The sequence below is a fragment of the Juglans microcarpa x Juglans regia genome, chromosome 5D (genome assembly GCF_004785595.1).
Source record: "Juglans microcarpa x Juglans regia isolate MS1-56 chromosome 5D, Jm3101_v1.0, whole genome shotgun sequence".
Taxonomy (NCBI): Eukaryota; Viridiplantae; Streptophyta; class Magnoliopsida; order Fagales; family Juglandaceae; genus Juglans; species Juglans microcarpa x Juglans regia.
The window spans coordinates 8,389,640-8,417,428 of record NC_054602.1 but is presented as its reverse complement, the minus strand read 5'-3'; the positions used below and the strand labels follow the sequence as shown (position 1 = coordinate 8,417,428).

The 27,789-nt window shown below is 35.3% G+C and overlaps 4 protein-coding genes across 7 annotated transcripts; 2 read left to right on the top strand and 2 right to left on the bottom strand.

The window, feature by feature from the left end:
• Positions 1–918: 918 nt before the first annotated feature.
• LOC121265634 (uncharacterized mitochondrial protein AtMg00810-like) lies at positions 919–3,016 on the bottom strand. The gene is made up of 2 exons (XM_041169324.1): positions 2,708–3,016; positions 919–1,635 (listed from the first exon to the last, which is right to left on the bottom strand). The coding sequence occupies exons 1-2, from the start codon at positions 3,014–3,016 to the stop codon at positions 919–921; spliced, it is 1,026 nt and encodes a 341-aa protein (XP_041025258.1).
• Positions 3,017–7,690: 4,674 nt separating this feature from the next.
• Positions 7,691–11,883, top strand: LOC121264188. Of its 3 annotated transcripts, none has more exons than XM_041167259.1 (2): positions 7,691–7,954; positions 10,314–11,883. In XM_041167259.1, exon 2 carries the CDS (start codon positions 10,366–10,368, stop codon positions 11,635–11,637), a length of 1,272 nt encoding a protein of 423 aa, XP_041023193.1. In that variant the 5' UTR covers positions 7,691–7,954; positions 10,314–10,365; the 3' UTR covers positions 11,638–11,883. The 3 variants fall into 3 exon arrangements, with proteins under 3 accessions (XP_041023193.1, XP_041023194.1, XP_041023195.1); XM_041167260.1 differs by having other exon boundaries at positions 7,694–7,875; XM_041167261.1 differs by lacking the exon at positions 7,691–7,954 and adding an exon at positions 8,013–8,092.
• Positions 11,884–15,252: 3,369 nt separating this feature from the next.
• On the top strand, positions 15,253–17,212 carry LOC121264189 (mediator of RNA polymerase II transcription subunit 21). Its single transcript, XM_041167262.1, has 5 exons — positions 15,253–15,612; positions 16,031–16,108; positions 16,214–16,265; positions 16,870–17,028; positions 17,066–17,212. The coding sequence occupies exons 1-4, from the start codon at positions 15,397–15,399 to the stop codon at positions 16,944–16,946; spliced, it is 423 nt and encodes a 140-aa protein (XP_041023196.1). The 5' UTR covers positions 15,253–15,396; the 3' UTR covers positions 16,947–17,028; positions 17,066–17,212.
• A 4,603-nt stretch (positions 17,213–21,815) lies between these two features.
• Positions 21,816–26,504, bottom strand: LOC121264187 (polyadenylate-binding protein RBP45-like). 2 transcript variants are annotated; one of them, XM_041167256.1, is made up of 6 exons: positions 26,087–26,504; positions 24,571–25,042; positions 22,627–22,682; positions 22,419–22,549; positions 22,208–22,307; positions 21,816–22,110 (listed from the first exon to the last, which is right to left on the bottom strand). In XM_041167256.1, exons 1-6 carry the CDS (start codon positions 26,369–26,371, stop codon positions 21,949–21,951), a joined length of 1,206 nt encoding a protein of 401 aa, XP_041023190.1. In that variant the 5' UTR covers positions 26,372–26,504; the 3' UTR covers positions 21,816–21,948. The 2 variants fall into 2 exon arrangements, with proteins under 2 accessions (XP_041023190.1, XP_041023191.1); XM_041167257.1 differs by having other exon boundaries at positions 22,211–22,307.
• Between the last annotated feature and the right edge of the window lie 1,285 nt (positions 26,505–27,789).

Genomic DNA, 27,789 nt, shown 5'->3' with positions numbered 1-27,789 from the left:
CACTTCAAATTTTAATTAATTAATGTTCATGCATGTAATTAATGGCGTGGTGTTTAGCGAATGACGTGCCATACATGAACCTTGCCGGTTCAATAGTTCTTATATTAATACTTTATTGTTTGAGTAAATCAAGAAGAATCCTAATTAAGCTATATGGATGTGTGTTTATTATATAGAAGCTTTGAATAAAAAAGCATATTGTATATCAGATCCCAATCATAACTAGCTATCTGTAAACAGTTATACTTCAGAACGGATGGGCCGTTCTCAGGGGTTTACGCTCTCCAGTAAAAGCAAGAAACCAAAGCACTCGACACGCGCGTTAGTTTAATGAGCAGCATCACACATGATAAAATTGAAAATGTCGTCGTCTTTTAATATTCTGAAAATACTAGCTTTGGCTTCGTATCCAATTTTCTGAATGGAGTCTCTAGAAATTGGGATATTTTCATTGAAGCGAGACAACCTTTTCCGCTTTAACTCTGTCAAGAGTTTCATAAACTGGAAATGAAAAATATGAAGAACAGAAAAGTATGATGTACGTAGACTATCTGAAAGAATTGTATTGAATGAATCAAGTGAGTGACCATTTTTGTTTACATCTATTTATACTAAAAATAGAAAATAACTAACTAATGTATATTGTCTACTTTAGCTTTAGCCTTTTCTTCTTTGGACTTTAGCTCCATGTTTTCTATATGGGATGCTATACTCCAACACCCCACCCTCAAGATGAATATGAATATTGAGAATGTTCATCTTGCATAGAGTGTGATGAAAAGGCAATGAACCTAATGGCTTGGTGAGTATGTCTGCCAACTGTAGCCGAGAGAGAATGTAAAACAGCTTGATAAGCTTCTCTTGCAATTTCTCTCGAACCAAGTGACAGTCAATCAGTATATGCTTAGTTCTTTCATGCTAAACTGGGTTGGTGGCAATAGACATTGCTGATTTGCTATCTATGTATAGAGCTGTGGGTTGTTGATGATCAATCTGCAAGTCCTGCAAGGCATAGACCAACCATTGCACCTCACATGTTGTAGCTGCAAGAGCTCGATACTCTGCTTCAACAGAGGATCTACTAATTGTGGCTTGCTTTTTGGACTTCCAAGAAATTAGGGAATTGTCTAAAAATATTGCAAAACCTGTTATGCTTCTCCTAATGTCGAGGCAGCATGCCCAGTCACTGTTTGAGAAGGCTTTGAGTTGAAGTTTTGATGATGATGAGAAAAACAAACCTTGCCCTGGTGTAGCTTTCAGATACCTGAGGACCCTCATTGCTGCTTTGTGATGACTAACAGCTGGTTTTGCTAGAAATTGACTTAACACTTGGATAGAATAGGCAAGATCTGGTATGGTAATTGTCAAGTATAACAATCTACCAATCAGTCTCCTATACTTTGATGGATCTTCATAAAGCTCTAGATCATCAACAGTGAGTTTGAGATTTGATTCTATTGGAAAAGCAGCAGGTTTTGAGCCAAGGTTACCAGTATTTTGTAATATGTCCAAGGCATATTTTCGTTGACAAAGTGAAATGTTAGTTTTAGATCTTGCTATTTCTAGACCAAGAAAACATTTCAATGGTTCCAAGTCTTTAATTGTAAATTGATCGTGTAAGAACTTCTTCAAAAGCTGAATTTGTTCCAAATCATCACTTACTAGCAACACATCATCAACATAAACAAGCAGTGCCCTAAAAGTGGTTGCTGACTTTTTTATAAACAATGAGCAGTAAGATGGGGTGGTGAATTTTGATTGGCGGATGTTTTTAAGGGATTAACGCAACAACCAGCTAGAAGATTTTCTCATCTGTAAATTAGCTACTCTTGGGAGTTGGGCTGACTAGGACACATGGGTTGGTCTGGAATCTAGATGGACTAACCATGCATATTGCCCACAATTCATTCATGGAGGGTGAGGATAAGTATACGACAATATGGCAGATTTTTAGGGAGCCGTTTTAAACGTACGGCGTACATGATACATGTGTGAACAATGAATGTACAAATATAAATTGTTTTCATTTAAATATTTGAAGAACGAGCTAAGCATGATGACACCTGATCACGAACTTGACCGGTTTCAATTTGAATCAAGCACTTCATTAATTTAGTTCAATAATGATAAAACATGACTTTCATTTTATTTATTTTTTTCCTTAGTTTATGATATAGTTTAGTCCAAGGAAAGACGATCTTCGTTTCGTAATATTTAAGGCATGAGCGCTATAAGCCCATAAAGCTCAATTGACATGATAAACCATTTTCACGAGTAGATCATTCAGTGTTATACATGGAAGACTAGTAAAACCAGATGAAATAAAAGTCTGATCCCAAACTAGAAGAAATGATCTACAAAGACTACAATCAAAGCCTAAAACAAGAAGAAACTATCGTAACAGCATCGATCGAGTGCTTCATCTCACGAACTAATTTTCTTTTCTTCATTCATCTCACCATATTCTGGAGCACTTAGTTGATGCTTCCGTGTCCGTTGAAAGGTGTAACTAGATTTAGATCGGGCTTCATAAAAAGTGGTATAACCATGCTATTATATATATATATATATATATATATATATATATATATAACAAGCGTACAAGATCAGAAGCGGATCATGCCAGTACATATATATTACTGACATATTTATAACAAGATGAAAACTTGAAACAAAAACTTCAAGCGAACACAGAAGGCAGGCTAACAATGATCTGCCCACGGTGAAACAGCCGCTTCCATGCTTTCATATAAATGATTACTCGTTTGTAAACACCAACTCTAGCCGCAGATATTCCCAACAACACGCTCTTCCTCAGCTTCTTTAGTCTCTTCCCAATCTTAACCTTCAGCTTGCATATCCTGATTCTAAAAAACGATGGTCTTCTTAGATTATCCGCCTGAAAAAGTACTTTATGGATCAAGAACTGTGCCTGCCGATGTTTTTTCTCTTCTGGGTCTTCATGATCGAGCTTTGAGTAAGCATATAATTGTCCCCTCAGAAGAGCCTTTTCCATTGGGACAGCTTGCGTGTGAGAGTAGCTAGCGATCGAGAGGGAGTAAAGATGGATGTAGTGACAGTGTAGGCTGAGATGTTATTGAAATGTATATTTATAGAGGATATATAAGGAGTTTGTGAGGCAGCGTGGGTCTTAGAGGAGGTCATACATGGTGATGAAGCTGGCCAGGGCATATGCATGCATGCATGTGCTCCAATGTTCTTCTACCTAGCTGGCCTTGCGTCATGATGTAAATTAATTAATTAAATTAACGGCCTTCAGCATCTCTGATGTCATTTAGAAATAAAAAGTTCATTATCCACGTAAAAGAAAATAATAATGATATATATGGACATAACTTTTTGCGATTCATTTTTTAACCAACTAATACGATTGTGCCAATTCATAAAAATATTAATTTATTTTAACTTTGCGTTTCTTATCTATTTTGAATTTTGGAAAATTTGTAGAAAAAATTAAATGCATGTATCTCATTACTCATATATAGAAGATAATGAGATCGAGAATATGTTATAAGTACATTCACTGATTTAGGATGCTAGGAAATTAAAAATATAATGAATTAGCGGTATATTAAATCACTGATTTAGGCTCATTTGGATAGTGATATGAAATGATTAATTTTAGATTAGTTAAATAAAATATTGTTAGAATATTATTTTTTTAATATAATTATTGTTTTGAGATTTGAAAAAGTTGAATTATTTAGTATATTTTGTGTACGTGAGAATTTAAAAAAGTTATAATAATGAGATGTGATGCAGGTTTCTGTATCTAAACGAGCCCTTAGGATGCATATGTATATATATCTATATATGCATGTGGTTGATTACGCTGAATTATTATAGATTATTAAATAGCCTATTGACCATAATAATTGTGACTTAATTAAATACAACTTAATGTTTAAATTATGACATTATTAAAGTCGTCTAGTCCATGCAGTAGTTTCCACTTAGAGAGTTTATTAATTAATTGCATTATATTATAGAGCAGTAGCAGTACTTGTGCATGGAATCTAGAAAACAGTATAAGTAAGCTAATGCACATTATATATTAATAAACCAGAGGGCATTTTCTTTCTGATTTTGTTGGGCTGGTCACTGCTGTACTAGTGATGGAGCTCCAGAGTCAAAGGGGCATCACGCTCACCACCCCCCCCCCCCCCCCCCAACCCCAATAATGCATATAATATATATATATATATATATATATATATTACAGACAAATTTCCACCGGCTTGAATGATATTAATTATGTGGATCTTATATATAATATAATCGACAAACTAAGAGAAACTGATCAATTGTCCTAAGAAAGTGAGAGGGACAGAAGCAACCCGATGTAAGTTGGCGGCCATCAAGCAATTGGGCAGTGGCTTTCCCTAAGATTCAACTCACCGACGGCAAAGGGAGGTTAATTTATAATTTTATAGATGATGGCATTCCTAGACTATTATTTAATCTAGCTAGGATATACATTTTGGCCCTTTCCTAACCATATAGTTTTTCGGGTGAGTAGATATGTATAAACGTAGGAAATATATAAGTCTCGTGCAGTCTATTAGAACATGAAGTGAAATTCATTATTATAAAAAATAATTTTTTTAGTGATCTTCCACTTTTTTTGGAAGGACTGCACATTGAGGTTGCACAAATTAATCATAATAGACATTATTCTGTTAAGACCCCCTTTTCTAAATAGTGCTTGTAATACAGTAGTACTAGTGTAGATGGTAAGAGCAGATCTATATATGAAATGCATGAAATGAGGTGTTTGGTTCATCTCTCTGGTGACTTTAGCGCACATAAACGAAGCAGATCATCTAGTTTGCTGGCAATTTTTTGACCTAATTGTTGCATTAGGGCACAAGAGAGGCCGATCCCCTATATATCCAAGCATGCATCTCGATCATCTGTCCACGCATCCAAGCACCTATCAAAGTGGGAGGTTGCATCGGCCCTCTGTCTTGCATATACCCTTGTCTGCAATTCAGTCAGACAATTATAGATCATCATGCACGCTCTCATGAATTCTATTAAAAGGTTGAATTTACACAGAGCATGTTAATTATTTGTACATGATGACTACCGGTATATAAAAGACTTTTTGTAATTATAAGTTAGATGTTTATGTTAAATGGAGAGGCACCACAATAATAATATTGGACGTGCATGCATGCCCCTCCACTTGCATATAATATATCACAATTAATAGCCAATTAAGGAGCAATTATCAAGCATTATATATGCCTGATATATTCATGATTACTAGAATGCCCAGATAGAATAACTCCACCAAAATTTGATTTTGACATAAGTCGAGAGATCAGTATATACTTACGTAGTTAGTAAAATTTATTTCTATTGCCTGGTTTTTTCTCAAATTATATGCCGTCCAATAATTAAGACAAAAGGCGATGATATCATTAGTACTACATGATAGATTTATATATATATATATATATATATATATATGTATCAATATTATCATCAACATTTATATATTTGAAGAGAAAGACAAGATGACGTTACCGTTTTAGGTTTAGGAGTTGCGTGCATGATGAATCACATTACATCATATATATTATGAGAAGTGACTCATTTAAAAAGAAGTGAGTAAATATGAGATCCACATAAAAAAAATTAATTTTTTAATGATGAACTCCACTTTTTTTCAAAAAAAGTGTGCGATGCTTACACAATCAATGACTATATATCTAACTAGTGTTACTCATATATTATATTACCATTTAAGCCGTATACTATATATATATATAGGGAAAAGCTTATTTGCCCATTTAGTTTGACCGCCCTAATTGACTGCTGGTCAAACTTTTTTTTTTTTACTTAATGATTAAGGAAGTGATTTTAAGTGTATTGATGTATTTTTTTTATTTTTTAAAACTATTTAAAAAATGTGAACAAAAAAAAACAAAGTCTGGCCGGCAGAGTGGCCTAGCTTGCCCATATATATATATATATATATATATATAGCTGTACGTGTTAATTAACTTCTATAGGCTAATACCATGGTTAAGAGGAGATCAGAGAGTTTATTAATTAAACTAGCTAATGTTATACGTACGTACTAAGATTATATGTTCTAACTAAATAAACCGTCACTGGTCCACTGATCTGTGATTTATATATAGGTGGGAGCTGGCTTTTTATATGTGTTGTATAGTTTAGCGTCATCTATTATTAGAGTTTTATAAATTAATTAGTAGAAATTATTGAACTAAAAAGATTTCAATATTAATCCAAGTCAAACTGTACGCTAGCAATATCTCAATTTAATTATTATATTTCTATTATTCTTCTTATCAAACACAGCAAAAATTAATGTTTTAGTAATACTTTATAAATGCAAACATGTGTGTTCTTATTATATCTGTTACGTAACCTAACCGATCGATCGAGCGCGCAGCTGCAATAATATCGCAGATAGTAGTACTGGATGGAAGATATATAAATATATATATATATATATAGCCCATGCATGATATGGAGAAGTCAAAAGAGAAATTAAGAGCCTTAATCTTGTCATGATCATGCACCGAAGGGGATTAATATAACATCCATAACGTACACGGGATCATGTCTAGGTGGATAAATTTTGATAGCATTACATGATGTTAAGTTTCATATATACATGTTGAACTTAAAGCAATTTTGAGAAACTCCAATTGTAATTTAGACTTATTCTCTTTATAATAATTAGTGTCTTTCTACTTGCAGACTGGTGTGTATATAGTAAACCTTGCTGTAATTAACATAAGTCCCAAATCCATTTTGCTTAGTTTCCTTACCAGAAAAGAAAGAAGTTCATTAAAAGTTCCTCTAAAACAACTTTTAAGTTTTGAAATCTATTCCGGTGACCATTCCGGTTTAGTCACCGGAACAGAATATTTTGATATTAGTACGTTTCGGTGTACTGTTTTGGAATAGACATTAAATGGATAAATTATATATATATAGACTATATTCTAAAATAATGTTAATATATATCTTAAAAACATATGCAATAATATTTTTTAATACAAATTTTAAAAACACATATACCTAAAACACACATATTTATTGATATATTTATTTTATTTTTAAAACCAATATAATACGTAAACACATTGTAAATTGAACTTTTGTCCCAATTCTGACAGGTTCGCCAGATTACTAGACGTTCAGAGATGGGGCTAATTGAAACTTGGTCCATTAGATCAGGTGTTGCACACATGGATGACAACATTGACAAGTCAAACATCAAACCATTCAAAAAACTGTCAAACCATCATTTTAAAAAAATTTATACTATTCAAAAAACTCTTACACAGTTCATGAAACCATGTAAGATCCAAATATTCCAAACAAGGTCGAAGAAAACCTAAACAATTTAATTAAAGTTATTATTAATATTTTAAAAATGAAGCACTGGATGAAAATAGGACCCATCCAATCCCGACCGAAAATGACAAGTCCAAGGTTATATAATTTGGCCCATAGCCCAAACTTATGGGCCATAGGGTTAAGTTGGACTGATATTTGGAGTTCAAAGCTCGGTAATTAATCTGACCCGACCAGCCACCAATGACTTAAACGACATGAACTTGATGGGCAAAAGACTGAACGACATGGGCTTGATTGGACTGTTCATAAAATGACAGACCATCATTCTGTTCCTAATCCAACAAGCTTTCACCTTATCGCAACGTTTCAGAGCCGAGGAGAAACGGTCGTCAACCTAGCGCCAATTCCTAGTCCGTTCCGTTACGGTTTGTGAGAAAATCCCACGAACCAAACACACAAGAGAGAAGTCCAAAGAAATAAACGACCTAGTATTTCCCACCATTACAGCAGGTTTTTCAGATTTCTTGGTCGGTTCCTCGAAAGCCTTTTCGCTTCTCAATTCATTGGCGCCCTGGCAACCTTTATATAAGTATTTCAATCTGCATTTTGCGTTTTTATAATAATATTTTTACATTTGTGTAATTGTCTTCAACTTTGTATCATTGTTGATGCAGAAGTGAAAAATAGTTTCTTGGGCCCCGTAAGTTATTTAGGGTTTTGATCCGAGGTAGAACGGCGTTGGTCTTGTTTTATTTTGCGTTAATTCATTAGTGAGCTGAGATTTCTAACTCTTGATCAGATTGACTGAAATGGTTAATGCAGTTCAAAATATAGAACTGTTGGGCATTAGGATAGAATTCTTTTGCATGAAATTTTTGAAAGGGTGTGAACTTTTTGTGGTTTTGTGACTTATATTGTACATTTCTTTTTGTGATGCTATATCATTCATGGCAGTTTGTTTCTGGGTTTTGTTAAACCCTAAGATCGACCTAGCTTACTTGGAGCCAAACCTATGCCTATTGACAATCTTTAGGTTGTTCTGTTTTGTATCGGGTCTTCTGTTTTATTAAAATGTAAACTTTTTTCTTCGGATACTTGTTTTCGTCCTGAATTTTATGTTTGTTATTGTTTGTGATGATCATGTCTTTCTGGCAACGGAGGATTTAGATCTATTTTGCCAAATTGAATTTTGTAACATATAAATATAGATAGGTATGACTGTTGAATGGTCCTGTAAGCAAATGTCAGTAAACAAGGACGATTTAGTTCCATGGCTGGATTTCTGGACTTTCCTCAAGCTTCTCGTTCACAATTCGAAGTTTTAGATGCTGCTTCTCTGTTCCATTCTTACCTCCTATTGGGAGAAAATCACTGTTCTATTCTTTTTTTCACCGAATATTGGTGGAGATAAAAAACTTCCTGTGGATCTTGATGTTAAATTGTTAATCATGAAATAAAAAATATTGTGGACCATCCTGTGAACATTAGGAAATTTTGGGAAGTCTTGACTTTCTCAGCTTGGTTTATATTACTTTTTTATGCTTAAAGAATTTATTGATATTATAAATTATCCAAGTGTTTTTAGTCTGTTGATTGTTTACTTGTGATAGGATTTACAAAATTTATTCCATACAAACAGAATAAAATTATGCTCTTATGAAGTAAAACAGTCAGTATTCTTGAATTAGAATGTGAGCTTTTTTTTCTTTACATTGTTGATGAAAAACGATACATGATGAGAATTGCTGTGAAGCGGAGAGGTTTGGATAGTGAGTTGAGATGAGATGAGTTGAGATAAAAGTTGAAAGTTGAATAAAATATTGTTAGAATATTATTTTTTAATATTATTATTGTTTTGGGATTTGAAAAAATTGAATTATTTATTGTATTTTGTGTGGAAATTTGGAAAAGTTGTAATAATTAGATGAGATGAGATTAATTGTTTTTTGTGTCCAAACCTAAATGTCGTATAAGTGGATCAGACCAATAATAAGTTCGTCTTCAAATATTTCATTGCATCATGGTGTTTTAACATTACTATATGACATCTAGAGGTTCAGATGAAGAGAGAACAATTCATGAGTTTTTGCTTTAAATCATAGTTTGGCTACCCACCCAACTTAGCCAAATTTCCATGTCATGAGTTCAGCTCTAGCTTCACGGCTTAACATAGATTATGCAGGTTGAGCCGATTTTATCTCTATAGCTTTTCTTCACTTACTATAAAAAATTCATTTATATGAAAATGCTCTTTTTTTTTATAAATTAGGACTATGGTGGCATATTTACTGTAAATGGGTATTTCTATCATTTTTTACCGTCTCTCTCTTTGTTGCTAAGGTAGCGTTCTAAGTAATACTTTTGGTCTTTTGCAATTTTGGATGCATAATTAGTGGGTCATATTTAGGACATGCGTACAAGTTTTGGTATGGGTTTCTACATGACATGTTTGTAATGGTTGCTTAACTATTGAGGTAGTCCTGCAGATCCCCTCCCTTCACGCCCAAAAGAATTGTAGTTTTGTTGGACATGCTACTCTTATCAACATTTTATCCTGCAGTAGGATGCTGGTGTTATCGTATCTCCTTGGGTGAATCATTCTAGCACATATGACCATAGCTAAGCTTGGTTCATGTTACTTACATATATATATAAGTAACATGAACCAAGCTAGACCATATATATATATATATATATATATATATATATATATACATATAAATCAGTCATGGAGTAAGTCGTAGCTTAGCAATAATTATATTGGCACAGGTATATTGATTTATCAATAATCTGAGATAATATGAAAATTGAATATCTTTGCCAATAAACTGAAGCATAATTTAGTGCAATATATGCACTCTTGGTGGTGGTATTTAAAATCAGCAATTTTATATCATTGACCAAGTATTTTGCAAATCATAAAATTGGTTTTTCTTTATTGTTTGCAGGGAAAATTTCTAAGGCCATTGTAAAACTGTCATTTGCATCCATTTGTGCAAGATGGACCAACAGAGTCAAAGAACCAGTTCTTTTTCTCCTGCAGACCTCCCTACGAAACGGAAACGTGGTCGTCCACGCAAGGATGAAAATCCGGTGATTGGGAAGAGGAATCCCATGATGGCTGCATCTGACAGTATGAGGAAAAGTAAAGAAGTAACGGATAAAAGTGATGATGTTAATGGTGGCATGGTGGGTCAGGTGGTCACTGGTGTCATTGAAGGTTCATTTGATGCTGGATATCTTCTTAATGTTAAGGTAGGGGACACTGACACTCATCTGAGGGGTGTTGTATTTCTTCCTGGACGGTTCACTCCAATTACGGCAGCAAATGATGTTGCTCCACATGTTAAGATGTACAACAGAAAAGAGATCCCAATTGCAGTTCTCAACCCTCAAACAGAGCTACATAATTCTGTTCCCCTATCAGGACAAGGTGGTAACGTACCTGAGCTTTCAGATCAATTCCTATCTCCTGAGCTTTGGACACCAATCCAAAATCCACCTGAGAACGAATCTGCCTCTGTTGTGGTAACTATGGCTGCCAACGTGCCAAACAATGATGCAGGTCTTTCCTTGGGAGGAAATGAAGTGCCACCGCAAACATTGGACTCTGGACTTGAGAGCCAATCTACATCTACTATGGCACAGCTGGATCATCACAAGGCTGTTGAACATGATGAGGCATTGCTGGAATGCGAAGCTTCCCCACTGATAAAAGGATCTAAACCAGAATCAGCTTCTGGACCAGTTGTTGACATAGTGCCAGGCGTTGAAATTGCTACTAAAGAGCCTCAAATTCAACATCAGGACGTTAGTCTTGACCTTAAGCGGAATGAATTGCTTCATGATGAAGTGAAGAACCCAAATCTTGAACTCCAAACTCCTTTATTTGCGGAACACAAAGCCATGTCTCCTGAACAGATGAAGGAGCCCGTGGAAATTTTGATGGAAGAGCAGGTCTCTCCACAGAAAGATATAGCACAAGATACACAACCGGAGCTTGCTATTGAGACTTTACGTGGAACTGGCGCGTCCCTCTCAAATGGAAGGCCTGCAAGTGATTCTGCTGACGCTGCTGAGTTGGGCTCACACCCAATGTTGCAGACCAGCCAGCCGGCAATGATGTTAGAGGGAGAGGTTACTCCAGCAGTGTCCAAGCTTGCCTCCAAAGAATATGTTATTCCAGGAATTATGGAACCCCAGGTCCATAGTTCTGGTACCACGAGCAATATTGAAAATGGTGTCAAAGATGACCTGCTACCACAATCTTAGATCCCTACAATAGGACCTGAGAATTTTTCTTGAAATTAAACATAGGAGAAAGGATATGAGGATGGTGTCAGGTTTGATGATAATAAATAGGTAGCAGGACTGTCATGGCTCTCATGGTTAAGTTGACGATTGAATACAACACTAGTCTCCTCCTATATCTGACAATTCTTCAATGGTTGGTTTTGTTATCTTTGTAAGCTGTGTCAAGTTATTCTCTTGAAAATTAATGTCAGGTTTTTATCTTTATCTGGTGATGATTTACCCATGATATTTCTGTAGGTTTTGTGCCTAGTATCTTATTAGTTCTTGGGCCAGCTTGCCTACGCACACTATTGTTAGAGAAAAATTTTACTTATCATCCTCACACCAGATATTATACATAATTTTTTATTTTTTTTTATTTTTTTTTCTCTTACTAAATATATGATATATGGATAATGAGTAGAGAAATCAATTAGTTTAAGAAGAATAAAACAAAATAAAAAATAAAAAAATATGTGTGGTGTGTGGGGATAATGAGTAGCAAAACTCATCTAATTTACTTAATTATATTATAAAAAAATTCTTATCATAAAGTAGATTCAAAAAAAAAAAAAACAATACTGATATTTAGGGGTGTAAATTTGAACTGAAAAATCGGTCTAGGACTTGTTCTTGTAACCGTAAAACCAGCCAGACTCGATCTGGTCCCGATTTTATGGTTTCCAAGACCGGCTTGGTTGGAGAAAAAAAAATATAAAAATTAATATTTTATATATATAAGTTTTATACAAAATTAATATTATACAAAATATTTTTTATATATAAGTTTTATATATAATATATAATTATATATGAAATTTTTTATATATAAATTTTATATATAATATATAATTGTATATGAAATAATTTCATATTATAATTTATAAATTGTAACATAAAATGTTAATCTTAAATATGAACATTTGTAATTTATTTGATCATATGTTATTAATATAATTATATATAAGATAATGTTATTATAATTTATAAAATAAAAGTTTAATCTTAAAGATGAAAATTTAATTTATCATATGTTTTAAACATAAAATATATATTTAAATTATTTATAACTATACTATTATATAACTAATATTGATATATTATATATAGCTAAATAATCATTATACTAAATAATCACATATAAAATAATGATATAGTAAGTAATACTAAATTATTATACTAATACCATCACTATAATAAATTACTATACTAATATTATCACTATAATATAGTTATAATAAATTAAACTCACTATAACAATTAACAAATACTGATATAACAATTAACAAATTCACTATAGCTATAGTTAATCTTGTAGTCTAATAAAGACTATAGTTATACTTATATTATATAGTTATACTAATATATAACTATACTAATAGTCTAATATAGGCTATAGTTATACTTATACTAATATAGTTATAGTAAATCACTATATCTAATACTAATATAAAGCTATACTAATAGTCTAATATTGATATTATCATATAGTCCAATATATTATATAACTATACTAATATATAACTAATACTAATATATAACTAATACTAATATATAGCTATACTAATAGTCTAATATTGATACTATTATATAGTCTAATATATTATATAGCTATACTAATATATAATTAATATTAATAGTCTAATATAGACTATAGTTATACTTATACTAATATAGTTATACTAAATCACTATAACTAATACTAATATATAACTAATACTAATAGTCTAATATAGACTATAGTTATACTTATACTAATATAGTTATACTAAATCACTATAACTATATATAGTATTAGTATTAGTATTAATATAGTATATAGTATTATTATGATAGTATCACTATAATAGTATAATATATAGTTGGTATTACAATATATACTATAGTATACTATATATTATGCATATAGACTAAATTTTAGTCCCAAAGGCCAAATGGCATCGTTTAATACTATTACACATACCCCCCCCCCTCTCCAGGGCGCTCGACCATCTCTGCTCCACCTATCGAGTCCCTGAGTCCCCGTAGCTGTCTCTCACGCTCAGCCCCTCTCTCACACCGTCAACAGCCTCTCGCCTTTGACACTGTTGGTCGGTTCTGTTCTCCTCCACTTCCAGTTGTTCCCGAGGCTACAGAATCACAGATATTGTTTTCCCCTCTTTCGACGAGCTAATCGGTATATGAACATATATATGCTTTTTAATTTTCAAAATCCTACATTTACTTCATGAATCATTATAGTGTTTCAATTCATTGCTAATTGATTCATTTCATTTAGGGTTTTTATCGAATTTACAGATTTGAGATTTAGGATTTTTTATAGAGTTCAAAATCTCCTTAGGGTTTATATTTTGTAGTTTTTTTTTTTTTTTTTTGCAACTCCCCATCAAGCTGAATCTGTATTTTATAACTGTGGAAGGTATAATTTTATATTTTATATTTTAGGATTTAGGATTTATATATATTGTATAGCTCTCAATCGAGGATGAATATGTATAGTTTCCCATCCAGCTAAAAATAGCTTGATTTCTTTTCTTTTTATTTTTGTGGGTAATTTTGTTTGTTTGTTCATATATATCTGTTAGTAGATTTGAACCAGATAAATTTTTTTGGGTTATATGGATGTCAATCAGTGATTCTACTGGTTTGGTTTTCTTGTGTGTTCTTGAATCATTACAATATTTTCTTACATTGTGTGTATTCTCTATTTGAATTTATTTATGCGTGTATTCTGAGTGTATTCTTTTTGTATATATTCTTTATGATATTTCTTGCATTGTGTGTATTCTCTATTTGAATTTTCTGTTATCGCATTGATAATTTTTCTTTATATATTAATTTTTATTCTGTGTATTGATATAAGGAACTCAGAAGCTTTTTCTCTTGTGCCATGTGCCATGTAACGAGAGGCAGGGTACTTTGGCCTTTTGGCTTGTCGCTGCAATTCATGTATTTAAGATTCCTTTATATCAATTTATTTGTTGTCTATTGAACACTTATAAAAATAGTCAGTTTTGGTTAATCCTTCTTTTTTTTTTTTTGTGTATTTGTTGTGAACTGGTATCAATACGTACATAACCGCATATTGTAAAAACTTTAATGAGCTTCTGATTTAGGGAATATTTTGTTGTTACAGTATTTTTTTTTTTATATCAGATTTTATATTTTTATAGCAGATTTTTCTATAGCAGTTTTTTTGTTATAGCAGATTTTTTTATAAAATATTTTTTATGGCAGCAGTTTTTTTACATGGGAGTAGTTTTTTTATGGCAAAATTTTTTTTTTTTATCGTAGATGATTAAAACAGGAAAACCAGATCGAACTGAACCGAAACTGATAAAACCAGAAGTACTGATTTTAGAGAATAATTGGTGTATAATCAATTTTTCAAAATATAAAATCGATATATACTGATTCGATCATAAATTTTATTTAAACCCGGACCGGTTACACTCTTATTGATATTCTATCATTTTTTTGGGTACGATTTGAATCATTTGATTCATTGCCGCAGGCCCAGACAGACTATGGATTAAGCCCATATTCCTTTCTAGACAAAGGTACCAATATCCCCTCTTTGTAATTCATCCAAACGCCGACGTTCTATTGGCAAGATAAAATAATACTCTTCCTCTTGGAGCTCCATCGTCATCGTCTCCCAGAAGTCAGATCGTGGACCAATTTGTCTGCAAACAAGATGTGATTAGGGATTGTGAAGCTTTGTCTTGCGGAAAAAAGATGGACATAATCTCCCAATTGCAAGATCAAGTCAACACGGTCGCAGCTCTAGCCTTCAACACTTTCGGTGCACTCCAAAGGGACGCTCCCCCTGTCCGACTCTCTCCCAATTACCCTGAACCACCACCTAATCCCACCGACGATGCGGCCGAAGCTCCCAACACCTCTGAACAACCCAAGCTCCTCGGCGCCGGTCTTGTCAAGGCCGCTAAACAGGTTAACTGATTTTAGACCTCAAATATTGTCGTGATTTTCCATCATTTTGAACAACATATATACATTCAATTGCATTTCTCTTTGAATATTTTCAGAAAATTAAATGGTTCAAAAATTTTGTTACTTCAGCAATCAGCAGTTTCCTCCTCATACTGGCAGCGGACTACTGAAAATTTAGGAAGCATGTCCGGTTATGTTTGAGGAAACTTACTGCAAGTTTGATTGATTTACTCGGAATGAAATTTGTATCAATAGCCAAAAAAGATGTAAAAATTTTCAAATATATGGAAAAACTTTGGGATATGATTACTTGCTTTCTGTTGATCCATCCGCGTAGGATTTGACAATAACATCTTGTTTGTCGATGTATTCGATTCTGCCCCGACCATATGAATGCTAACGCTTTGTGCTTTCGCAGTTTGATGCGCTGGTTGCAGCACTTCCATTGTCCGACGGAGGTGAAGAAGCTCAACTGAAAAGGATCGCGGAGCTCCAGGTATGGAGTTGACTGACTGACTGACCAACAGCTCTCGCATGGTGGATTTTAACAATTTAACATCTTGTCTCTAAAGAGTTTCCAATGTGAAATATGATTGTGCAGGCTGAAAACGATGCTGTCGGCCAGGAACTTCAGAGACAACTCGAAGCTGCAGGTATGTCTCTGGCCTTCTGCATAGTCTAATCTTTCATTAAAATTCATGTACGATTGCGAAGCAATCTCTCATTGCAATTGTTTAGAGGAAAAATAGCCGGAAAGAGAAATTTTAATTTCAAATGCCTACCAAAAGGTACTAGTTTTGAAAATTACTATTTATTATCTTTTTTATCATCCATTTGGCATTATATGATTAGAAAACTGTGATATTTTTAATTCCAGACATTTGATGCCACATTAGAGGATGATGAATAGCAATTTATGCTAGTTTATAAAACCCTGGTTTCTGTCTTACTTGATCTTCAATGTGTGCACGAGCACATGGGATGTATGGATGGATCTTCTGTCAAGCGATCCACCTCTTTTAGGCATCTTCAGATGGTCTGGCATCTGTTTTATATATCTCTCTAGGACACAGGTGTTTGATTTGTAATACAACAATCCTTTATCCGACGCCTATAGAAAAGTGAATAACAAATATTTTGGATGATCATGGTTCTAAGCCAATACATTTCTCTTTATTTGTTCCTTATCTTGCTAAATGAAAAATAGTTTTGTTACTGCTTGGATCTAAGAATCTCATTGTTTTATGGTGGTGCCAGAGAAGGAGTTAAAACAGGTCCAAGAATTGTTCGGTCAAGCGACAGATAATTGCTTGAACTTGAAGAAACCAGATTGAAGAAAAGTGAAACGCATTGTCTTTTAATCATGCAAAAATATTATTAGGGGATGATTTCAGCTTTCAAAAGTTAGTTGGTGTGTAACTTATCAAAAAAAAAAAAAAAGTTAGTTGGTGTTTAGTGGAGGTTGTTGACGCAAAGCCTTCTAATTTAGTGCCTTCAATTTCACTGTCTTAAGTTTCAAACTCCAGAAAGATGGTAAAGACAATTTGCCTGTTTGGCATTTTTTCCCCTCCATATATAAGTACTTATATTTGGCATGTTATTTGATGACCTTAAGAATCATTTGGTGGCCGAACCGACAGTTTTAATTAGGGTTGAGCATGGACTGAATCGGAGTTGGCATCCAGGAAATCCAACTCCGACTCCGACTTTGTCAAAGTTTGAGTCTGAACCTGATATGCCTATATCTTCTATTTCACACTAGCCATAATGGATAGCTCCAACTCCGACTTACATAGGCTTCAATCATACTCCGACTTCAATTTATTGGATTGGAGTCTAACCGGAGTTAGATTTTGACTTTTTTTGTTTCATATGTAGCTCATTTTTAACAAGAATTTACGTATAACATATTATTTTTTTGCGGGCTTCCAAGTTTAAGTTTACTAAAAACACTACAAAAAGAAAAAGAAACATATTTAAGATATGAAAAATTAAAAAAATATAACTAAAAATATATAGGCCCTTTAGCCTACTTTGGATATACAGTTCCTCTTTGGAACGGCGTATCCTATGTAATGGGTTTATCAGAAGCCAATAAGAAAGTGACACGCCAGCTAAGCACATATTAACAACCTGAACTGCATCGCACCATAGCACAAAAATGAAACCCTGGGAACCTACCATAGCGCATTACCTTCTTTGACAGAAAATCCCATTGACCAGAAAATGCCATTGACAAGAAATTTGCATCCTTGTGAACCCACTTCGACCTTCGGTGAACCCACTTCGACAAGAAATCCTTGTGAACCCGCATCGCACCATCTCTGTGAACCCACATCACACCAGAAAATCCCTTCACACCATAGCACGTCGTACGACCTTCAATCCCGGTGGAGGAGCTCTAGACCAGACCAGTGCACCGCACCGTAGTCGTAGGAACCATCCTGAACCTGCTGTCCTCCACACGCTGCCCATTTTTTTGTAGTTCATCGACATCTTTTGTTCTGCAAATTACATGGTATGCATCATTTTGCTTCTAGAAAGTCACTGAGTCTAAAGGATACTACGTAGCCATCTTGCATTTTTTGATCTTAGCAGATTGAATTTAACACATTAACCAAGTTTTTTTCCTGATAGTGAATAATACGATCTATTTGATGAAGAAGATGAGTTGTTTTGACCATTTGATCTTGTTCTAGCCGTGGATCTCAAAAAGGAGAATATTTAGATATTTCAGAAAGTTTTAATATAGCTAGCTAGCTTTGTATCATTTGAATGGTACTCAATGAATTCTATCATGGATCCCCTGGCCAATTCCTCTTTCCCACTTCATTTTATCTTGAATCTTGACTCAGTAATACAAGCTACCATGTTATAAGGACAAAAAAAAAAAGGTATCTGTCATGGAGGGTCCACCATAGGAATAGCTTTTCCGACCCCAATGTTCAAGGGTTAATCGTCTTGCATGTCATGGTGTGTGTATGTGCATATATACACCATGAACAAAGAAGGCTGCATCTATAACCCTTTTGTCTTTGGTTCTTCTTCTGATATTGATATTGTTATGTCTTTGGTGGGAGTAGCATTTCTGTCAGCATTCCTACGTGTTGTTCGACATGGTTTCGTGGGAAGGAGAGAGAGAGAGCTCTGACAGAGTGTGTTTCGGGGGGGGGGGGGGGGGGGGGGGGGGGGGGGGGAATAGGAATCCGACCTTGGGAATTTTTTTGTTCCTCTACAATGCAGTCCACCATTGGGAGGATATGGGGTCTATGTGGCAGCCTACCATTGGTTGCTGTTATTTGAAGAATATTGGACATACCTGTGTGAAGATATTCTCTTTGATATAATATTATTCATACTAAAACTGATAAAAAAAAAAGATATTCTATTATTCATAATTTCATATTAGAGTCTCAGACTCTAAAATCAACTAAAAACAATAAAATAATTGTTCAATGATCTAGCCAAGGCCTAAACTAACACCCAAGGCCCCAAATAACAGCTAACAAGTAGCTAAGCAAGAGCAATCATGAGTCATCATGGTCCAATGGCAATATCCATCATCCAAACATTCATTGCTCAATAAATTACAAAATAGGAAACACAACCAACCATCTAAATACAAGCTAGATGTTGTATTCGAATCTAGTTACATAATATTAGAATATAGATAATAAATTAATAGACTTACAATATATACATTATACATGGTGTGAAGGAACAACATCGGTAGTGGCAGTACGATCCTATCCATTCGAGTTTAGTTCTATCGGTGGGTTATCCTAGACTTTTTTTTTTTTTATAATAAGTTCTAAACCTTTTTATATAAGTATATATAATCAATATATAAATAATACATATTTTTATTAAAGTCAAAGACAGAGCCAAAAGTCAAATTCAGAGTCAAGATTCGTTAAACAACAAATCCAACTCCAACTCCAACAATGCGGAGTCAGAGCGAAGTTAAGAGTTAAATTTTCGCACAACCCTAGTTTTAATCCTAAGTGTTGACAGTTGAAAGCCTGCAAAAATGATTGGTCGTGGTGGTGGTGGTGGTGGTTGTTTTGATGATAACAAAGTAGTGGCAACCATTTCAACGTTGGGTGCAAGTCTGCAATGGAGGGATTGTAGTCACAAACCATTGAAGTGTGATGATAACTTTTTTTAATCAGTGGAATGATGACAACTATGATCATAAGTGGGGAGTAAGGGCATTTTTTTTTTGAAGCAAGTATATTATAAATATATTAAACAGTTACAAGATACAATAGTCAACAGGGTGGGAGGCCCCAACATTCAACCCAAACCAGCAAAAAAAAGAAAAAAAAAAGTTTTGGGGTCAAAGAATTGACCTCGACTCAATTCCCACAAGGGAATGCCGCTTAAATGGGTTTTGATATAGTCCAATAAACAGACTGTGATACTACAACTAAAAGTCATAGTGAAGTGATTTGTATTGCATTTTGCAGGAGACTTCCACTACATCTTTCCCACGATTCTTGGTTAGGGGAAGCAAAACATAGGCATAAAGCAAACATGAGAGCCATCAAATCGCTGAAGGATGACTGTTAGAGACTGTGGAGGGGCGTGAGGAACACGCACCACGCTAGGAGTGTGGTGGTCGGTCAGATATGAAGGATTTGAGGTTGCTGGCCCAGAAATGCAACGAGATGCGGTGATTTGTGGGTCTCACGCATTCTTTGATCTGCGCATGTTGCTCCGCTCCATTACGTTCAGCAAAATTTTTCGACCGTTTGATAGATTAGCGGCTAGGGAATCCTGCAGTGGGGCACATGGTGGTCACTGGGCTCTAGTAGACAACAGATCAGCGTTTCTCCTTCATTTGGACAAAAAAAAAATACTGAAAAAAGAAGAGTTGTATAGTATCTGGACTAGCCAGATGGGAAGAGGGAGGGAGGAGTCGAAAGTCCACCGTCCCTCTGGGTTGAGAAGACTGGATTTTGGCTGGGTAGAGAGCGAAATGCTGGGAGAGAAATCAATGATTCCTATTTGAGTAAGGGCCTACTTGAAGTTGCATTAAGGGTTTTTAAAAAGTGTTTAAATAGTCTTAAAAATCCTATAATTATAAAATTAGGTTGTTTAAATGTTACATATTAAAATACTTTTTAAACTCAAATAAATTAAAAAGTATGTTTAAACTTTCCTCAAATGTAATTTTCTAGATAATGCTGAACATAGTTACAATTTTAAAAGACTATCGATGTAAGAAAATACTTATAAAAATTTCATATAATTACAATTTTGCCCTTTGATATTATCATAGGCACAACACTACAACTTTCAAATGACTTTTTATATCATTTTACCACAGACATCACTTTTTATGTTATTTACAAACAAATATAACATATTTGAAAGTATTTTAGATATATAGTTACTAAACAACAAATTATTTTTTAGTAACAGAATTTATTACTTAAGCTCTCAAACTATAGGTTTTATGCTATACGTTATATTATCCATTGCAATCCCAAACATGCACTAAATCTTGTGGGATGCAGTAATTGAGGGTTCAAGTTATTGGCTAGTAACAAAGATGACGAGTGAGGCTCTTGGTGGAGGTGGCTGTGACTGAATACCAGTGTTGGTGGCTAATGGATTGTTCAAGAATGCGATCAAGGCGTCCATTGTGTTGAATTTAGTGTTATGGCAACCGTTTTCTGAAACATGATGAAATCAGTTTTATTTGATGTTTTAATTTTTAACATTTTTATAAATAAAAAAATGTTATTATTCTTCTTAAATTTTGTAAAACTCAATCTAATCCTCGACTCACCCTCCATGAAGAAGCCCTCTATGAGCTCTCTTTCCCAATCTAATACTCCCATCTTCCCAATTTAGGTTGCGCACTTTCCACCTCTGGTTGGAGTTGGGCTCGGAAGAGCGAGACCGGTGAGTTTTAACTTTCGACTCGTACACAAAAGCCCAATCCTTGAGGTCATTCCAAATCTCGACGAAAAATATATTTTGTAAGGTTAAGGTGGCCGAACTCATGAACAATAAGCACAGCAACAAGAACAGAGAATACTTTCTCATCAATTACACCCTACCATCAACGCCATGGGGGTGAAGAGTCCACGCTAGCTCACACAAACCAACCATCAAAGAAAAGTACATATGCCTTAGAATTGCAAAACCTTATCAGGAACACAACATTAGCAAGTGAATATGTTAATAAGACAGAAGAAGAATCGGTCTATATTGGTTTTCCTTGGAAAGGCTGGGAAGAGCATCAAAGTAGATTCAAACAGGATCTCACTACTGAATTTATTTATTAAATTAACAAAACCAAGGTAGCCACAAAAGACAAACTTGTTAGCTATACCCCGCTTGCTGCTGTGGTGCCTGCTGCTGGTAATTTCCATAAGCATATCCATACATGTTGGGATCTTGGGCAGCAGGGGCATATCCATAGCTTTCCTGTCCATATGCATATCCGTAATAGCCACCATTCCACTGGTTTGGATCTGGCTGAAGCTGAACACCAACAGCGATACCCTTCACATTAGTCAAATTCATGCAAAAATGGAAACTTTGATGGAGAGAGCATTGGAGAGTGATAGGTAAAACTTACCACCTGTTTGTTTGAAGGACTACGACCCCAAGAAAGTCGAATACTTTGTCCACCCAATTGAGTTCCATTTAACATCCTCAATGCTTCCTCAGCACAGCTTCTGATGTATCACATACACAACTTAAAAACTACACATGCTGTACTATTGAGAAACACCACTGTACACATATCGGGTAAATTACTTATTAAAAAAACTGGTAAATTTACTTGCCTGTCAACAAATTGAACAAAGCCACATCGCTTGCCTGATGGTATCTTAACATGTACTAAATGCCCGTATTGGCTGAAAACTTGTCTCAAATGGTCATCTGTAACGTTAGGATCCAAATTGCCAACAAATATCTGCAGTGAAAGTTGTGGAGTAAGAAACATGTTACAATAAAAGTAACCTCAATGCAGGATACAAATTATATACTCACAGTTGTATTACTTGGATCATTTTCACTTTGGGTCCCTTGAGCATTCTGGTATGAAGCTGCATGTGAAATATAAAGGTGGAATAAAAGGGAAATAAAAAAGGGAAGTTTTTTGGCAAAACATGATTTAAACAGGTCACCAACAATAGAAGCTCTCCGTTACAAAACACAATAACAAGCAAATAGAGAAATTGAACCGCCCATCACTTATAACAAAAAAAAAAAAGGCAGCCTATTTTGCAGTCAAAAGCTAACAAGTCTTCATTAGTAAATCCCAACATACCAAAAAGAAATCTCATTAGCAAATTCCAATGAATCTTGCCAGTCAACAAGAGAACTCCATTTGATGCATGACTTAAATTATCTCCAATATTAGAAGCCTAACGATGAATAGCAACAAAGAGGATTGACAGCATAATCCATCTCCCTTGAACCACCATAGCAAAAAGATTAAAAATAAAAAAACAAACAATTTAAGATCCAAGATGGAGATGCCAGGAAAAGAAAGAGGAGAGAGAAGATGGAGACAGAAAGAGGAGAAGAAGAACAACAAAGCTACCTATAACTGCTGTAAAATCTGGCATTAACCACCATACTTACCATATAATGTCAAGGATCAATGAAATCACCATCAATAGTTTTATGCAGCCAAAAGATAGGATGAAAGACAGGTGGCCAATGCCTGTAGCCATCCCCAAGTGATAAAAACCAATAACATAAACCATTAACCACCAATAGCTTTTAGGGTTTTACAGACAATATATTGTTCACCTGGTTCATAAACTACTGAGTCAATATTGCAATCCCAGAAACACTGAAGGAACTTGACATCTGCCTCCACAGGCAAGAAATGACAAGCTACTGACGAATGATCTACAATTCATCTAACCAGAATAGCCCTTATGAAGAGGAAAAGAACTACAAATAACAGCAATATGAAAAAAAAACATGGACAGGTGAAGTACCGGCAGAACCCTATTATAAATATGACAGAATTAAGTTTGGCGCGGGGAGGGGAGGGGGGGGGGGGGGCGCAAAACAGAAACCAGCCAGAAACGTGAAATTTCTGGCAATTACAATGATTTTCTAGCTCCACACCTGGAACATATATTTCTATTGATTGAAATCTATAAACATTGACCAGAATTAAGCATTGTGTAGTGGCAAAGGAAACAATAATTCTAGCTAAAACGTAATTGACACAAGGAAATTGGGTAAGATAAATTAAAGAATTAATTATTCTGAAAAACTCTATTAGAAGCACCAACGAAGTGAATAAAACTCAAAAACCAAAAACTCTATTGGACCGATGAAAACTCTTAATAACTAGAAGTCACAAAATGTAACTTGACCGAAAGCTCAACCAAAAGAATGAACTGAAACTCGAATCTGAAAATGTAGCATTAAATGCCACACAAAAGTAAAGGGTAAGACATAACTGGCAAACTGACCTAAGTGAGGCCATGCACTATAAGGGTAACCATTTCAGCTGAAATCAGTTCCAGGCCCCTAGATGACAGAGCCTCTTGACACCCTGCTTTGAGACAACATGAGTTCTATAAGTTCTAAGATTTAATAGCATTTGCAGGGGCCAAATCTTAAGGGAGAGTATAGGAAGGAAATGACTTGAAAGTGCTGCATATCTTCAAGTGCAAAACTTAAAGAAAGCAAACTAAACCATATCGTTTAGAATACAGCAGAAAGAATAACAATTGACTATCTGAAGCTCACCAAAAGAATGTGGAAATACAAACTAACCACAGACACTTTAAACAATGAAAGAACACAGGCTTAGTGTACCAAAATCAAATTCAACTGATCACAACTCTCTCTTAAAATAAAAATACTAAGATTTCACAGGTATCTGATGCATTTTTTTATTTTTTCCATTAAGGCCAGTAAAAAAAAAATAACCAGCAAGAGAATTCCGTAACATATTTTCCATACCTTTTGGTTGTTGACCTCCGGTAGTGTTTTTGTTTGTAGCCGGCCCAATTCGCATAGGCCTTGAAGAGCAGAGAACTCCATTCATCTCCGTCATGGCACGCAATTGCTCACCTTCATCTCCAAATTTTACAAAACCATAACCCTTTGTCCGACCAGTGAGCCTATCAATCACAACCTTTGCACCCTTAGCTGAGGGATAACGGGCCATGAAGGTCTCTTGTAGCATGTAGTCGGTAACATCAGGAGCCAAATCTCCAACAAATATCGTGAAATCAGGAGTATCATCAGACCGTCTCTCGCCCGAACTAAAAGTTGCCCAGTTGAGTCTAAAGTTCTGACCACCGTTTGGCATTATGGTACCATTGTACGTTTGAAGTACTCTCTCTGCCCCGGCACGTGTTGAAAACTCAATAAATCCATAACCCTCTGACTGACCGGTCTGCTTATTACGGATCACTTTCACCGATATAATCTGCAAGCACAAACATCTTACATAATTACGAAAACAAAAATTAAAATCCAGGAATCCCCTAACTTCCCACTTCTTTATTTGTGAATTATTACTTAACATTTGGACTAATGATGATATAGTGCTGCTGCTTCAACATTAGCTTTTGAGAATTTTGCTCATGGTATATTCACAAGAATAAACCAACCTTCTTCGTGCTGAAAACGTACCAATGAGCCATAAACACCCACAATGTTTCACTACCAAGAAATAACAAAAACATTTACGGGATCCAAAAACTAGCATCAGGAATAATAACTTTAAAAAAAATGGCGAGAGGGACGCAGACACCAGAAAATAAGGAATCAATAAATAACAACCTTTCACAAAGAACGGTCAAGAAGGTTGAATGGAATATCATTTTTGAAAGGGACATTAATGACTGGGAAGTGGATGAAATTAAGGCTCTGCTGGTTAAACTCTACAGTTCAAAGTTGGTGCTAGAAAGAGAGGATAGCATGGTGTGGATTCCTGCTGGAAATGCTAGGGTAATGCCTAGAGAAGTGGTGGATTTAATGGTAGGGTGGAAGGGTTTGAAGGGCTGTAAGAAGGTGGCGAGAGTTTGGAAGATGATTCCTCCTTGTCTTATGTGGTGCATATGGCTTGAAAGAAATGGGAGATGCTTCGAAGATAAAGAACGCTCATTGGGAGATCTTAGGGATTTTTTCTTGAGTACTTTTGAGTTCTTGGGTTAAAGCTTTTGTAATGGAGGATAATTTTCTGCATCTGTTTTAGTTTTCTGGTGTCAGTTTCTTTTCGTTTTTGGAAGTTGTAGGTGTTTCCTTTGTATACGTCCTGTGTATTGGGCTTATGCCTATTTCTTTGAATAAAATTATTACTTATAAAAAAAAAAAAAAAAAAACAAAGAAAGGTCAAGAAGACGAATCAAACAAATAAAATAATCGGAAACACTTGTAAGGCAATCCCAGATCTTGGAAACCTAAAAGAGAAGATAATAAGTAAACAAGAAAACGTGAAAGAATTCGATGGAGGGGTTGCAGTTTGTACCTCGCCGGTCTGAGAGAAACAAGTGAAGAGGTAGTTCTCGTCCATCCAGTACTGGAGGTCCCCGATCCAGAGGGTGCGGACCTCTTCGGCGCTGGTGGGGTGGGGCTGTTGGGCCTGGGGCTGGACCTGCTGTGGCGCCCACATCTGAGGTGGTGGTTGAGCAGCCGCTGTTGGCGGTGGAGGCATCATCATGTAAGGTGATTGTTGTTGCTGCTGTGGCGGGTATTGCTGCGCCTGTTGGGGCATTATTTGCGGAGCCACGCCCGTCGGAGCAGGTTGCATCATTTTGAGAGAGAGAGAGAGAGAGAGAGAGAGGGCGCGATGCGGTGAGTGCGTTTTGGTCTGAACCTAACCCTAAAGGGGGAGAGGCAGAGAGTATGCGTGTGTGAATGTGATGGTATGAGATGGGATTGTGGGGTTAATATTAGACTGGACTGGGTTTATCTCATCTATACTGTACGCTTGGGCTTGGCGGATTCGAAGCAGGGCTTGGGTAGTTGGGCCAATACCCGAGGATATTGTCCGTAGCTTTTTTGTATTTCACAACAAGTATCAAAGCTACCTATAAAATAAAATAAAAGACTATCACAAAATAGTCTGTTGTAAATTTAACTGTTACGAAATTTTCTTTCTTTACCTGGGCCCTGAGACTCGCTATTTTTATGTCATCTCAAACATAATTTCCTTTTCTCAACATTTCTCGGTAATAAATTGTCATTTTTCTTTGGAAAAAAAAAAGGTTTTTTACGAACAAAAAAGGGAAAAAAAACCTTCTAGGATTTGACTTTATCTAATTCCAATTGAAACGAAAAATGAAATGAATGAGTATTTTGTGTGTGTGCAGGAATATATAAACTTGTAAAGGAAAATAAATGAAAAAAAAAAATTGTTTGAAAAAAATACGAAAAATTCTATTAAGCATCCCTACACCACACACTTGTTTTTTTTTTTTTCCTCAATAAGTATGTAGTGTAGGACTGCTGAGTAGAACTCATTGTAGTTTGTACTATACATGTTAACACCGTATTTTGTATGCTTAGGCAAGGTTCTAACAACTCAAATCAAAATCTTCACCTGCAAACATAAAGAAGGTGGGCTCACGGTCGTATGGGAAGTCTCTGATACCAAAATTAGTTTTTTTGCACGTATTATAATGGCTTTTGTATTTAGAGTTTAGAGAAAGTCATTGGTACTTGTGTGGGGGGCTTTTATACTAAGTCCCTAGGGGACATCCTATTCCCAGTGTCAGGGTTAAGTCATCTCGGCTATCTACATCTTAGCTTAAGCCTTTAATGTGACGCGGCTGCTTGAATCAGGACCTTTAATGCGGCGTGACTTTTGACATGGCGCTCTTAATGTAGCATGACTCCTGGGTGAGTCCTCGTAGTGGGTAAACGGGACAGTCACTTTTGGTCTCCCCGTCAGAGAATGGAGGGTCATCTGCATATTCTATTCATTCTACCGCCGTAAATCTTTAATGACAAATGTAACAGGGGACATTAGAATCAGCGAGTCTCGTCTATCCTTTATGGATGATTTCCCATGTTTCTTACTCTCGTTTCTTTGGTGCAATTCCGTAACTCCAAAGAACTTGAGCCCTTTGGATGGATCTAGAGCCCCAAGATGATGAGACAAACGTTGAACACTCAGAAACTGGGCTTAGGCCCACTCGCGATGAGGTCAGGTGGAAAATATCCCTCTCA